Source organism: Podarcis muralis, chromosome 8 (genome assembly GCF_964188315.1).
Source record: "Podarcis muralis chromosome 8, rPodMur119.hap1.1, whole genome shotgun sequence".
Lineage (NCBI taxonomy): Eukaryota > Metazoa > Chordata > Lepidosauria > Squamata > Lacertidae > Podarcis > Podarcis muralis.
Window position 1 is genome coordinate 29,752,965 of NC_135662.1, and position 15,439 is coordinate 29,768,403.

Below are 15,439 nucleotides of genomic sequence, written 5' to 3' on the forward strand. Positions count from 1 at the left end.
CACCCGCCCGCCGCTCCCAAGCCTCTCCAGCCACCAGAAAGAAGGAGAAAGGGGAGGAGGCCGCTGGCAAAGTGGTGTGGCTCCCCACCTCAGGAAGCAGCCCAGGTGTGTGGGGCAATAGCACACAGCCTGCCCTCTGCTTCCAAGCCTCCCCCGGCGCTGGCTTGGGGAGGTAGTGCCGGGAATGCCGTAGTGCTGGGAGGCGGGCCGCATCCACAAATAAGCCTTGATTTTTAAAGGTGTGGCTTATTTGCTGAACAATAACTCTTCCCATAGCTGATTCAAATGATATGGTAATCCATTCATTTTGCTTTGCAGCCTTCAGATAAGGAGGCATTTAGCCACTCTGTCACAAGTCTGGCTACAGATCCACTTGCCAGCAGTGAACAAAATGGAGGACTCAGTAATGGTGATGGTAAGAACTGATTTATCATTTATTTGATTTCACAGCACTCACAACAGTAAACGGGCACCATGCTTAGTGCGAGATAATGTGGAGGTAACATAAAAGTTCTATCTGTGTTGTTCAGTCTGTTATTTAGGTTATCACTTGGTGCTTCTATTATCAAGCAAGGAACATGAATATGTGAATTAGCCAAGAGAGATTAACAGATAGTTGAAATAAATAAATGAATCAACTATGCTTAAAAAGATAGGGATTTTGTTGGTAACTGTGTTGTGATTGGGTATGGGAAAACAATATTCAGGGAGACATCTATTTGTTTGCATAACCTGTATACATTTCATTGGCAATTGTAGTAATTTATCATATGCTTTTTAAATTAGTGCCTCTAGGTCATATGTTTTAAGATAAGAAATGCCAGCTTACATAAGTGCTCTTACATTTCAGTCTCTGAAACATACTACTAAATTATAATTGCAGTGCTATCCTGAGGTAAAATTAACACATTTATATTCTTGGTAAACTAGATAGCTATAAAAATCCTTAATGATTCAGTTCAATCATTGTGAAGGTAATTGAAAAGTGAGTGAGTCTTCCTGCTTGGCTAAACATTTGAAATGAGTCTAACTTAAAAAATATATATGCTAAAATATGCTGAAAGCTTTTATAAACTAGAAACTCAAAATAAATACATTCGTATTCTGTGTGTCTTCCACAGCCTGGTATATTGGAAGGACCTCCCTCTGTTAAATTTTAAAGATACATGATAGCTTGAAAGAAAGGAGGAACAGGTGTCAGACAGCGAAATCAGTGGCATGCACAAGGCCTGCCAAGAGTTTGCTTTTTGAGAAAGAGAACTGCACACTGGTAACTCTTTTTAGTTACTTGGTGTCTTCTCAGGTTCCACAACCATTGCTGGAAACTCAACACTTCCATGCCATTGAAGATCTCTTGTAGGAGATTCTCCCTCTGCACCAGTAATTAATTACATGAATGAGCTCCACAAATTGAAAGGGACAGTGGAGCTGAGCAACTGGCCCCACCACTGAGCTCACACAGCACTAGACCCCTAATGTCTACAAGCCGAAATGGATGTCTACATAGGCTTCCATGGGAGCTGTACAATCAAGAGTTTCAGATTTTGTGGAAGCCTACATTTGTGGGTATCCCCAGCTTAGATAACTATTCTCAGTGCATATTCTCAGGATATTGGGTTAGGGAGCCAGGGAGCCTCATTGCTACTTTCAACATGTGACTCAACAAGTGATGTGATTGTGTGATTATTTCTTCACATTGATTTGTATTCATTTCAAGGGCTCGTTCCTCAGCTCTCAAACACACCTGCCAATGCAGTTCACAAAATAATACAAGGCAACTAAAAAAAATTAATACATTAGCAACAAAGTTCAGGCCAAACAGCAAATAAAAACAGAAGTAACAGCAGAAATTAAAACATAAAATATATGCCTAGGAGAATAAAATCACCTTGAGAAAACAAAGTAACCACTGATTTGAGGTTACATTTGCACCAAACATTTACAGTAGTATCATACCACTTTAAAGAATCATGGCTTCCCTCAAATAATCCCAGGAACTGTAGTTTGTTAAGCGTGCTGAGAGTTGTTAGGAGACCCCTATTCCCCTCACAGAGCTACAATTCCCAAACGTACAAGCGGTACACTTGTTAATTGCAGTAGCATGGCCAACTAGGTGATGGTAGTTGCACAGAAGTCAAAATAACTTCGAATTCTATAATATCTGAACACAAAAGGTTCCCTTATTTAGGTAATAAACCATTGTCTTCTGACAATTTTATGCACATTTCTTGCCAAGTGATGCTGTATCTAAATTGCAAAGTCTAAAGACGATTAAGATGTCTAGGAAGGGGTGTTTCTTCAGCCTTGCCTCCTCTCTTTCCTGAGGGTTCTTTTTGACGAGAAAATCACCACCTTTAGTTAATCAAGACATTATCTAATACATGCTTCAAAGAGATCAAACTTTCTGTGCATAATCCCTATTAAAGGGGCTTACTTTGTTGTAGGTAGGAGTGAGAGAGGATCCTATATAGTTGTTGCTTTCATCTTTGCTTGACTTAAATACTAGACTGAAGGATATCACAGGTTAAGCACCATTGGAGGCGGGCCCATTAGGGCAAATGGGGGACCAGCCCACCAAATTTAGCCTGCTCTCAGCCAGTCCCCATCTGCCTCCCTTCTAATATATAGCCAGATCTTAGCTTTGTACTTCTGGAACTCAGCAGGGAGGAAGATGGAGTGCAGCTGGTACAGAATTTGGCAGCCAGGTTGCACAAGACAGTTTGAGTATGTTATACCAATCCTGGCCTGACTTGCATTGGTTGCCAATTAGTTTCCGGGCCCAATTCAAAGTGCTGGTTTTGTCCTATAAAGGCTTCAATGGCTCAGGACCGCAGTACCTCAAGGACAACCTCTCCCCATATGAACCAACCCAGACCCTACTATGATCATCTGAGGCCCATCTTCGTGTGCCTCCTCTACGAGAGGTTTAGAGGGCGGCAACATCATAAAGGGCCTTTTCTGCAGTGGCTCCCTGTTTGTGGAATGCTCTCCCCAGGGAGGTTCGTCTGGTGCCTTCATTATACACCTTGTGGAGCCAGGCGAAAATGTTCCTCTTCAACCAGGCCTTGGGCTGATTAATATTCTACAGCCTTTTAAATGTGTTTGTGGGAGGTATTGTTTTGTTGTTTCTGTTGTAACTATTTGTGCTTTTATCTTGTATTTTTATCTTGTGAACTGCCCTGAGATCTTTACATGAAAGGCAGTATATAAATCTAAGAAACAACAACTAGAATCAGTTGATTCCAGATCCTGTTAGTCTCCTTGCCTTCCACCCTAGCAGCCCCAGTGAGCCCCAGTCACTGCTGGTTAGCAGACATAATCCAGTGTATCTGAGGACCTTGGTGGATAAATCTTTTCCTGGAACAGGATATTCTTTTTTCAGGTGTGGCCCTTCTGGTTTCCACAACGGATGTTATATTCTGCACTTACATTAAAGGCTCATGTTGCTCATATTATGTATATTCCCCCCTCCTTAGTTCTCTCAGAAGATAGCACAACCGCTTGCATCCAGCCTTATGAAGAAGTGCAAACCTCTGCTACTGACCTCCTGGATCAACAGGACAGTCAGGGAAGATCCTTAAAATGTCATCAAAGCAGGGAGCTACCCAGAATTCCTCCTAACAATGCCATGGAAACTATTCTGTCTACAAGAAGTACAGAAAATGATCAGGGTCTAGGTATGGAAGGCCCCTACGAAGTGCTGAAAGACAGCTCCTCCCAAGAAAATATAGTTGAGGACTGTTTGTATGAGACTGTGAAGGAGATAAAGGAGCTGGCAGCAACAGCTAGCACAGAGAAGAGCTGCGACAGCAAGCCCAAAGCCGCTGTGATGGTTAACGGGAACCTCGATCATGTTGCCGAGCGTAAAGTCGAATCAGCCGAGTATGCCTCCGTGGACAGGAATAAAAAAAGCCGCCAGAGTGTTAATTCGGAGAGTCCTCTTAGCAACACCCCAGACCTGGAAGATGAAGCTCCACCTCCAGTGCCTGCAAAACTCCTTGATGAGAATGAGAATGAGCAGGAGAAAGGAGCCAAGGAGGAGGAAGAGGTGGCAGAAGGGCCTAGTGAACCTGACAAGGTATACCTTACGTTGCTTACTCATTTGCAGAAGAGCATGCCACTGTATTGAGACCTGCTCATGATGTCTACGTGTTTGTCATAGGACATGCTGTCCTATATTAATAAATAATGGAAATAAGGGTGAAATACGTTCATTAGTCATAGAAGTCATAGGAGTTTTCAGGTGTTTCCTGCTGACCTTCTCATCAGAATTCCCAGCAAACAGGACCATTCAATAAACTTCTGGCATTTACTCTAACTTTTGATTCAATATTGTGTTTGTGCGCATGCATGGATGTTCATGCATGTACACAAGAGTGAAATAGTGCTGTAATGTAGGTGACTGTATGCATTTTGCGGTTATTTTGCTAGTATGAAAACAACCATTCCTAAATGTGTTTGCAGAAATGTAAATGGTTATTTTTCATCAATGTCTGCTACATCCGATGCATGATTATTCTACAAAAAAAAGTAGAATAAAAGCAACCACAATCCTGGCCTCCAAATCCCTGATCCAAGAAAGCCCTGGCTTCATTCTGATTTTGGAAAAACCAAAGGTTTTTCTCCACTTCCACCCAGAAAAGCCCAGGTGCATTTTATGAGATCATTTCAAATTACCGGTAAATATTTTTTTTCCATCTTCCAAATCTTCTCTCAGGCCTATCAGCCTGTGTTCCTTTCAGATGTTGTTCAAAAAACCACTTCCTTGAAACTGACTTCAAAGGGGTTTCCTGTAACCTCAGAATGGCAGTTGCACAGCACTTTTGAAGCTGCACACTCTGGGTGCCTGTCAGCTGATTGGCAGTGAAGGTGTGCATTCAAATGAGGTTAGTTTCTTTGAACTTTGACAGCTATCAACCATCTGCTGTCAGGTGATTCTCAGATGAGTGCTCTCGCCATAGCTGCCAACTTTTGCCTTTTCTTGCGAGGTATTCTATTGGGAATAAGGGAATTTCCCTTTAAAAAGGGGGAACGTTGACAGCTATGGCTCACACCCACCAGTCAAAGTTTGCCCACAGGGTTGGGGGAATTAATTTGGGCTCTGACCTACCAGCTCTTCCCCATCCCTGGAATATATATCCCATGAGGCTAAGAAGTGGTAGGTAATCACTCTCTTTATGGAAAAATGCCTTTGGTTGTTGTTGTTGCTTTTCCAAATTTGCCAGTTTTCAGTATTGTATGTTGCCTGACATACAGTACTGAAATTTAAATTATGTTGACCCATCCTCAAAGTTTTAACTGAACATTTATAATAGCTTTTAAGTGACAACATATTTTTAAGGCCTATTTTGAACGGCTGGTTTTGTTTTTATGCTGCACAAGGTAGAAATCCTAAAGAAAACTGTGGTAAATTATAGTGATAAATTAGTTGTTGCAGTAAACAACTAATTATTTCTTCAGAGTTTTTTATGTGTTGCCTTGTAGGCCTCAGTAACTGAACCGAACCTACCGATCTTTCTAAAACTAAAAAATATATATTAATTATCCAGTTATGGAATGTAGGTGTATTGGTATGATGCATTGAAAAATCCAAAGGAAAATATTCTGATTGGCCAATCAGCTTCATTTTAATTGTGTACATACATGGACTTCTGCTGACATAGTCATATTTCAGTAAAAGTTTTTTAAAAATCTAGTAGAACTGGACTGATGTTGCTGATCATTCACCCCTCCTTATGCCGCTCAAGCTCATAACAAACGTTTTCCCGCATCTAAAAGCTCTACTTACCTTAAGGCTGTTTATCTCTGAAACTGCAGTGTGGGTTTTAGCTAATGTTGAAATGCATGAGTATGAAAATGACCATTTATGATGTACTAATTCCTAGAGGCAGGGTGCCTATCACTGCTATCGGTTAATAAAGCTTATTTTCCTGTCTCTTTCAGAGGCTTAGTTCACTGTCCTACAAATCTCGAGAAGAAGACCCATCTCTTACAGAAGACGAGGTGAGTTTCTTTTTGCATGAAATCTAATAATTCTGCATAAGTGCTGCATCATTAAGAAGGTCTGAGAATGGGGGGGGGGGGAAATCTGTGCAGTAAAAGATGCCCCCCCCCCAATGCAAAGGATTATTTTTGTTGGGCGCATATGGAAATTTGAAAGCTGTAGCATTTTCTGTGTTTTATAGTGAAGCAAGGCATTCTCTGTAAGAGGGGCTCACCTCTGGCAATTTAAGAAGCGTCAGCCTGGTACAGAATCATAGAATTGTAAAGTTGGAAAGGACCCCAAGGGAGATCTAATCCAGCCCCCCCCCCTGCAATGCAGGAATCACAACTACAGCATCCTTGACAGATGGCCATCCAGCCTCTGTTTACAAACCTCCAATGAAAGAGTCTACCACTTTACCAGGAAACTGTGGTTTAATCTCCTGACTTCAAACCATGATATCAAAACTTGGAGGAAGCCCACAAACATGGTGCTCATCCTTAATCCAACAAACCATGGTTTATTGGGCCATAAATGTTTATGACTGAATCAGCCTATATGCCACAGCATATTTCTCAGTGAATAATGAAGCCATAGTATGAACAATTTGATTTGCTATTTTCATGTATTTAATTCTTCCCCTTTCCCACCCTCCTCTAGATTTCAGCAATGTACTCCTCTGTAAATAAACCAGGCCAGGCCACCAGAGCGCTGGAGTCTACATACACCTGCATTCCTGAAATTGTACCTCAGAAGTCGCCATCTATTTGCAGTGGTCTTTATGCCAGTGTGAAGGACTTGGAAAATACCCCAAACCTTACCGCCATGCCTCAGTCAACAGACAGACTAAATGGGGAATTAGAGCCAGACTATGAAGCGATTCAGACTATAAACCGTGAGGAAGACAGAAATGTTTTGGTACCGAACAACAGCCAATCAATCCTCCCACAAGAGAATGACTATGAGAGTATTGGGGATTTGCAACAGACCAAGGACATCACTAGGCTTTAACTGTGTAAGATGCAAGACTCTGGGAACTGGTGATTGGCTGTATTTCAGAAGACCCAAGGTGGATTCACAGTCAACATTTTATCACTTACAAGCTTGACTGACAGCTTAGCATACAAAATTATCTCCACTGAAAACAAAAAAGTATTTCATGTCAAGTGAAATGAAAGCTCTGCCTGAAATGTTTGATAAGCTATTGTCTGCTTTACACATGGAAATCACCTTCTAGATGTAACCTCACTATGGGGGAAAAGCAAGGGATATTGCTCCTTCTGAAGAACAGAGAAAGGCAAAGGGGAAGAAAAGAGTTTTTTTTAAAAAAAAACACACAACCTAAAAACACAACCCTTAGAATGTTTTGCCAAGATATGTGATGCCATTTGACTGCTCTTGTAGGTACTGGTTACCACCATAAAGTATAGATATAATCAAAGCTGACGGTACTGGAAAGGCCTCCATAGAAAGAGCTAGCATTTGGTAAAAAGTGTTTAATGTTTGCCACTTGCTGTATGTGTGTGTGTGTCCCTGCCTGTATTATATGCATGCATGCACACACACACACACACACACACACACACACACACACACACACACTCTAACACACACAAGGTTTTAATTTTCTTTAAAAGGGCATTTTGTCATCTATTTTTTTTGGGGGGGGAGGACAAGTTGTAAATTCTCTTAGGATATTTTCACACATGCACCATTTGTAGTGCTTGGCATGGATCGTCTTGTTTCACCGTGTATACATGCCAGCTTCCAAACAGCTAATTTGCAGCAACATGCTTAATGCAACCATGGAGACTTTTGTCATTGTAAGTCAACAAGGAAGCCTGACCTTAATCTTATGCTTCAGCTTTTGTCTTGCTCTGCAGAGGTGGGAAAATGCTAGGAGAGGGCAGGGAGATGGTATTTTGGGAAATCTGCACATCACGTTTTGAGGAACTACAGTTAAATATTGTTGAAGGTGGTTTGCACTTTTGTTTGCTGTACATCAGACAGCATGTGGCCCTTTAGTTGGTGATGGACTGGAAAATCCCATCATCCCTAATCATTTTCCATGCTGGCTGGAGTCCAACAACATTGGGAAGTGGGGAGTGTCCCTGGACTATAGTATGGTACTGTCATTCACAAGTGATCTATTCCCACAATGATTGAATAAAACTTGTAGAATCCATTTCTTATCCCCTGTAAAAGTAAACTATGATTTATTTGCATTTAGAACCTCCATTTTCTTAATGGAGATACAACTATAATGCTTTAAAGTTTAGGATTTAATACACGTACACATCCTACCTTTCACTCACAATCACTTTGCTTTTGAAATGTACTGCATTGCATTACTTCCCCAAATAGGTGGCAACATTTGCATCAAGTATGCATCCCACATAGACAGGTACTAGATGCAATCTTAAGAAATATCATTTTTTAACAAATGAAAGGGGGTAAGTAAAACATTAGACATGGAGTTAATTAGTGAGCAGGTTCAGAGATGACTTCAGAGTATTCAGTATACTAAAGTTTAAAGCAAACTGTAAACACTAAGTTGTTTAATTAAGATGAATGTTAATGCACACAAGGAAGAATAATCCTTACAGATTCAAGATTACTCTCACTAATGAGAGTAACTTACTCTCACTACGTTTCCATTATTCTCAGAATTACTCTGGACAACATTAACACTCACTAAACCAATTTAAAGCGGAAGCCAACTTCTTTATATTCAGGCAAGACTGGAAAGTTTTGAGGTAGCAACCAGAGCACATGGCAAGAAGTATTTTTTTTTTTTTTTGCACAGGCTGCTGAGAGTCATTTGTTTTTCACATGTGTTGCTGCTTATGTTTTTTCCCCAAGACCCATGTAGGAAAAATACAATGTGTGAAGTGTCCATGAGAAAACATGCTTTGTATAAACAAACAGAGGTCAACTTCCAAAATGTTGCGTGTCTTGCTTGCTGGTCCTCTTTCTACCACCCCCTCTCTATTACCTTACCACTACGCTTAACTTTTGTATACATACAGCATCCTCCCTAATGCTTTGTTCACTTGATTCATTCAGTTTGAAAAAGGAGTAGCTGCAAATGTATTGTTGCATTTATAATAGTATTTGTGGTGCTATGCTGTAAAACGTGAAGGAGAGTCACACATCTCCAAACATTCAGATGCGTGTGGTGGACTTGCTTTAGACAGCTGCAACTGGGTGAAATAGCCCTAAATAATTAGTGTTTCCAGGCACTTGGAAAGATTTTTTAAAAATGCATATCCATTATTTGGATTATTTTGGACATCTGGTTGAAATTTCCAGAAGATGCCTTGTAGCTGACTTGCAGCCTTAGCCTTAGCACCCATTCAAGTTTTTGTGTAAGCGCTAATGATAACATCAATTGCCATGTGATAGCTTAGCTGCATTAACCTGCTATCACAAGTTGTTGCCATATGAATTGGGTACCCACTCAAGTAGAGGCCATTTCAAATGCTTTATGCAGCAGCAGTAATTGTCCCCATGGAGTAAAGAGTTTTCATACTGCTATCATATTTCTGGTATCAGCTACAGTGGCATGCCATTAAGTGGACTTTCTCTGCTTTGGTGGTGATCTATGTGCTAAGCCAACACTACATGTCATCACTATTGTCTAGATTACCTCTTATGTGGAGGCTGTTTCATGTGGCGGTCATAATATTTATACCAGCCTTTAAACAAAACTTGAAGTACAAGCACACAAGCCCTTGGGATGGTATTTGGTGAAGTTTTACTCAGAGGAGGCCCACTGAAATTAAGGGACATGACTTATCCACACTTACTTTTTGCCCTACCCTTTCCCGGCACACTTTAAAGCTCTGCTTTTCATATAACAATAGACCTGTAGAGTTGGAAAGGACCCTGAGGATCATCTAGTCCAACCCCCTGCAATGCAGGAATATGCAGCTGTCCCATATGGGGATCAAACCTGCAACCTTGGTGTTATCAGCACTGTGCTCTAACCAACTGCACTATCCAGGCTTGTTAACCAATTGAGCTATCCAGACTGAGCACTTGTTCCAGAGCTTTCCCTGTGGAAACCTGCTCTTTTAAGCTGTAGTGCCACAAACAGCAATTCGGGTTTTCTGTGGATTGTTGTTTGCTCTGATTCAGCACTAGAGAGCAGGTTTTCATAGGGAAAGCCCTGGGGGGTGGGAGGAAACGGAGCACTCATGTGGAGCTTTAAAGCATGGACTGTGCCTGGAAATTGCTGAAGAAAGGTAAGTGTGGCTAAGCCCTAAATTAGGTCCCCTAATTTCTGTGGGTTTACCCTGAGTAAAATTTATTTGAATACCAATGCCTGGTATTAGCATCACTCAACCAATTACTGTGGCATTCCAGATAGATATGCCTGTTTATCTATTTAGAATTTAGGAATCTTTGTTTGTGAATGATTAGAACAATATTTTCCTGGAAGCCCTAGTAAGGTATGTGCAAAAAAGCTGACAGTGAAGAAGATCCCTGCTGTGGGAATTGTAATACCAGGTTCCAGGATTCAAACTTCTCTTTTGTTAAGGCTAGCTCTTCTCTGGTGGCAAGTAGGTGTGTTTCAGCCATCGTGTTGCTCAGGACATAAAACACTGTGCCTTTAAAAATCCACCTTCTATGAAGTCTTCTGGTTTCCTGGAGAGGTTCTCTTCATCAAAAGTATACGCGGTGCTTTCTCTTTAATTTTTCTAAGGTGCTTAATTAAATATCCTGAAAAGCTACTTCCTTGTATATGTTGCTGGAAGCTAATGTTTCTAGAAGGAACACTTTGTTTCCTCTAGAAATTTCTACTTTGCTTAAGCTTGGAATCCCATATGCTCAAGACGGACTCAACAGGCTGTAATGATCGACTTGAACCAATTAAGGCAGATTTTTTGTGTTGAAAACTGACTACTGTATCTCTCTCCACCTGATGTTGAGTTGTATATTGCCAATGTGTCATTCTGTGTTTGTATTAATTGTGTGGGGTAATGTTTTCATATAAGAGAAAGATAGAACAAGCCACCTAACTAACCTTTGAATAGGCACACACACACACACACACACACACACACACACACTTACACTAGCTATATCTGTGTGAAAGTTTTTGCAAGGACTTAGATATACTCAATTCCATTTGAAGCTCTGAATTGAGACCATGTTAGTTTTGCCAGCTGCATGCCAAAAGCCAGCTTTAGCAGTATATGTAGTACTTGCTGCATTTTCCACAATGTATCAGGAATTTGATCCTCTACAGAACCATTTCTGAAAGAGCTCTTTTTACACACAATGTTAAAGTTGTATCTTCTAGCATGAATGGGCAAGACTTGACACCTGGGAGAGCCACTGCGAGTGCCAGGCTAGATGACTGAACAGTTTGACTCTCATACCCGCCAACATTTCTTTGATGAAAATAGAGACATCCTATTCCATAATAATAATTTTATTATGTATACCCCACCCATCTGACTGGGTTGTCCCAGCTGCTCTGGGAAACTTCCAACATAGATGAAAACATAATAAAACTATACAGGGTTGCCTTCAGATGTCTTCTAAAGGTTGTATAGTTACTTACTCCTTGACTTGAGGGTTGCATAACTCCATACTATCCAACATTTCTCCGTTGAAATTAGGGACATCCTACCATACCCTCTAATATTTATCTGATAAAAATAGGGGTGTCCTATAGGAAATTGAGACATTCCAGGATCAAATCAGAAACTGGGACAGCTTCTGTAAACTTGGGACTGTCCCTGGAAAACAGGGACACTTGGAGGGTATAATTAACATATATAGTCTCATAAGAAGTACCACATTTATCTTAGCAAAAATACATAAGGGTTAACTTGTTGCTACATACAAAGTTAATGTTAAGTTAATCACTCAAGGACCTCATCATGTTAGCAGTCATCAAGAAGTCGTCTGTGTGCGAACACATTTCCTCCCCAGTATTCTATGAGTTTTTAATACTATCTTACAGAGAGATAGCATGGAAATAATTGTCTGTTCTTTGCTTTTGAAAGGTGCTATGCCACATAAGGTACAGTTTTTAAAAATTGTGTATGTATGCATTTTAAATTGTGTTATGCATCTACAGCTACAGGTGATGCTTTAGAGTTCGGTAACCAGTTTTATTAAGAATAATTTTCCAGCAATCTCCTGAACTGGTCAATGAACTCAGTCTTGTCTACAGTTCTTTGTGCATGTTGATACACCCAAGGAGCTGCTGAATGAGCAGTCTACCCTTCGTTATGATGGATGGGATAGGAATGCATGTCCAAAGGAATGCATGCACTATCAGCTTCCTCCATTCAAATGAATGGTGGACAATGGTTTACAACCCAAGAAGTGGTTTTACAGCTGAGCTTTTGGGATTGCAAACAATTGCCCACTTGCATCACTGACTGTAATGGGGTCTAAGTGCTAAATCGCAGCTGCTGTGAATAGAAATCACTAATCATTTTTACTGCTGTAGCAATTTCTTATACAATAGGTGAGGCTTTTTTCACAGCCTGTCTGGTTATGGTTTTATAATCTATAGAGTTTTATACACTGAGCAAGCAGGCAGTAAAGTAGTTTCATTTTCAGAAATTATACACCACAAATTGCAGCTTGGAATAATTCTAGGTCTTGTTCTACTTTTAAAATAATTCATCATCATGACTAAGGTATGGTTATAACAGTGGATAAATGCAATGAAGTTCCCTTAAATATTTCTTGTAATTGTATGTACAGTCTGATGTAATTTAGCGATTCTGTTTTCCTAATATTGTTCATTTAGTATTCCTAGCCAATTTAACATTTGGCTGCTGAAAGCACAGTAGGCAATTATGTTTATTGACTGTAAATATGGACAAACCTCTGTATAACTGCATTGGAACATACAAGAAAGTGTGGCTTAAGAAATACAGTTCAGTGATATATATATATATATATATAAAACTTTATTTATGTATTGCAGTACCCTCGCCCTGTCGTATCAGTGGATAAATCCCTTCATTTTCTTACTTTGTAAAAGGTCTTTGTCTGTTCCCATTTCAAAAGGCAGATCATAAGGCATATGGAGTGCTATTTTTCCAGAAAAAGAGGCACCGGAACTCACCATGAATGTCTTGTTCTCTTATAATTCCAATAGCGCCTACCTGAGAGGTGCCAGAACTGAGTTCCAGTGAGTTCCAGCTGAAAAAAAAGCCCTAGGCATATGACTTGTGGATTGTTAGAGATCTATGTAAATAGTGTTTAAAGGGGTAAAGGTTTTGTACAGAGATGAAACACATATCCAAAACCCCACGATGGAAACTATATTTAAAACCCACTTAATAGTGTGGAATAAAGTACAATAAAAATTGCTTAAGGGAATGCATGCATCTTTTTCTTGGTGTGCTAGGAGTTTCAACAATTCTTTTGACTCCTTTTTATATAACATGAAGAAGAGGATTCATAAATACATTTTCATGAGTGTGTTTATTTAAAAGTTTAATATTTCATCTACACTAATAAAAGCAAGAAGTGTTAGGCTCTTAATCGAGAACGAAAGGTAAGCAGAAAGGTAACAAAGTTTGCTGATGATACTAAATTGTTCCGGGTAGTTATAGCAAAAAACAAAACAAAACGGGTATGTAAGGAGCTCTAAGAAGATCTCTCTGAACTGGGTGAATGTGGAGTAAAATGGAAAATGCAATTCAATGTAGTATTAGAACTCTGGGTCATCCAGTGAAACTGAATGTTGAAAAATTCAGGATAGCCAAAAAAAAGAAAGTACCTCCACAGAGTGCATAGTTAAACTTTGGAATTCACTCCCATAAGCCATAGTGACGGCCCCAAATTCATAGAGAATAAAAACTATCAGTGACTGCTAATCACAATGTTTATGTTGTCCCTCCATTGTGCCTCTGAACAGTAGTTGCTGGGATTCAATATTGCAGTCGGGTCCTGCTTGCTTCCTACAGGCATCCTGTAACAACAGGATGCTGGACTAGATTGGCTTTTGGCCTAATTCTTATGTTCCTAAGCTCAGTTGATGGATGCAAGTATATCTGGGCTGCACTGCACTGTAATGCCTTGGGCATAAGTATTTTAGGAGGACATAAAGCTTGGACAATGCATCCCATTGGGACTTTTCCCCACCCACCCCCACTCCAGTACCTACATGGCAGAGAGAATATATTGTGATCTTCTTTTGTAGGGAAGAACTTTCAGGCTACTTCTTATAGTAAGGGGAAAGATAGGAGCTACCTGGGATGGTTGCTCAAGTTTATCATTTCATAGGCGTGGGGTGCCAGTTACCAGGAAGCACATACTGTATTACATGCACTGCAATCCCATACAATTCTCAACAACTTTGGCAAAAAAAACCCCAAAAATAAAAAAGCTCCACAACTTTTGTGTCACTTTTTGAAATAGGGCAACCCTAGCGTAGGATTACAGACTTAATGGGACAAAGCTATTTCCCCCCTCTTAAATGGCACCCAAGACACCCAGAGGAAAATAATTTCAGAACGGAAAGTGACAAAAAGTGAACTAAAACAAAGATGGTGCTTGATCATTAAAAATCAGCCTAGTAATCTGCCTAGCAAAATCAAACTTCACAGGCTGTAAAACCAGCTTGGTCTACTGCTGGCTAAAATCCCAATATGTCTGATGGTGGGCATCAGTAATAATAATAACAACAACAACAACAACAACTATTATTATTATTATTATTTGTACCCCACCCATCTGGCTGGGTTTCCCCAGCCACTCTGGGCGGCTTCCAGCAGAATATTAAAATACAATGATTCATCAAATGTTAAAAGCTTCCCTAAACAGCCTTCAGATGTCATGGCACATAAACAGATACATTTTAAAATGTGTTGAGAGTGACTTCCCATTTTGTTAATTTTGTGTAGGATTTTAGACATGACTCCGTTTCTTATTACATTACAAACTGAAGTCAGCGTAGCCCTTTCCCTATAACGTCGATTTTAAATGATTTCCAACACCAATCAACAATATTTGCTCTCAAAAGTCAATGCACATTATGAAAGTTTCAATGTCTATTTTACCAAAGTCAGCCCAATCCTAAAATCAAGGGTTGTCTATCAATTATGTCTATAATACATGCTTGACTTGCTTACATAGAATTACAACATTGTTCAAACATGGACACAACATTCCACAGTACAGTGGTACCTCAGGTTAAGTACTTAATTCATTCCGGAGGTCCGTTCTTAACCTGAAACTGTTCTTAACCTGAAGCACCACTTTAGCTAATGGGGCCTCCTGCTGCTGCCGCGCCGCCGGAGCATGATTTCTGTTCTCATCCTGAAGCAAAGTTATTCTGGGTTAGCAGAGTCTGTAACCTGAAGCGTATGTAACCTGAAGCGTCTGTAACCCGAGGTACCACTGTATCGTGTCTTTATATATACACATACTCCCATCATATCTGACCATTGGCCATGCTTACTGGGGCTGCAGGAA

At 40.2% G+C, this 15,439-nt stretch overlaps 1 protein-coding gene and 1 long non-coding RNA gene across 12 annotated transcripts in view; one reads left to right on the forward strand and one right to left on the reverse strand.

Moving 5' to 3' along the window:
* PAG1 (phosphoprotein membrane anchor with glycosphingolipid microdomains 1) overlaps window positions 1-13,339 on the forward strand; it is a 111,429-nt gene extending 98,090 nt beyond the window's left edge. For all 11 annotated transcript variants that reach the window (XM_077932894.1, XM_077932893.1, XM_028736622.2 and 8 more), the window contains 4 exons: window positions 319-415; window positions 3,477-4,078; window positions 5,944-6,003; window positions 6,644-13,339. In XM_077932894.1, the coding sequence (XP_077789020.1) occupies window positions 319-415; window positions 3,477-4,078; window positions 5,944-6,003; window positions 6,644-6,994 (1,110 nt within the window). In that variant the 3' untranslated portion in view covers window positions 6,995-13,339. The remainder of the gene's footprint in view (window positions 1-318; window positions 416-3,476; window positions 4,079-5,943; window positions 6,004-6,643) is intronic.
* The window catches only part of LOC144328686 (uncharacterized), a 32,182-nt gene that overhangs the window by 5,179 nt on the left and 11,564 nt on the right, over window positions 1-15,439 (reverse strand). The gene's annotated exons all lie outside the window — the stretch shown is intronic.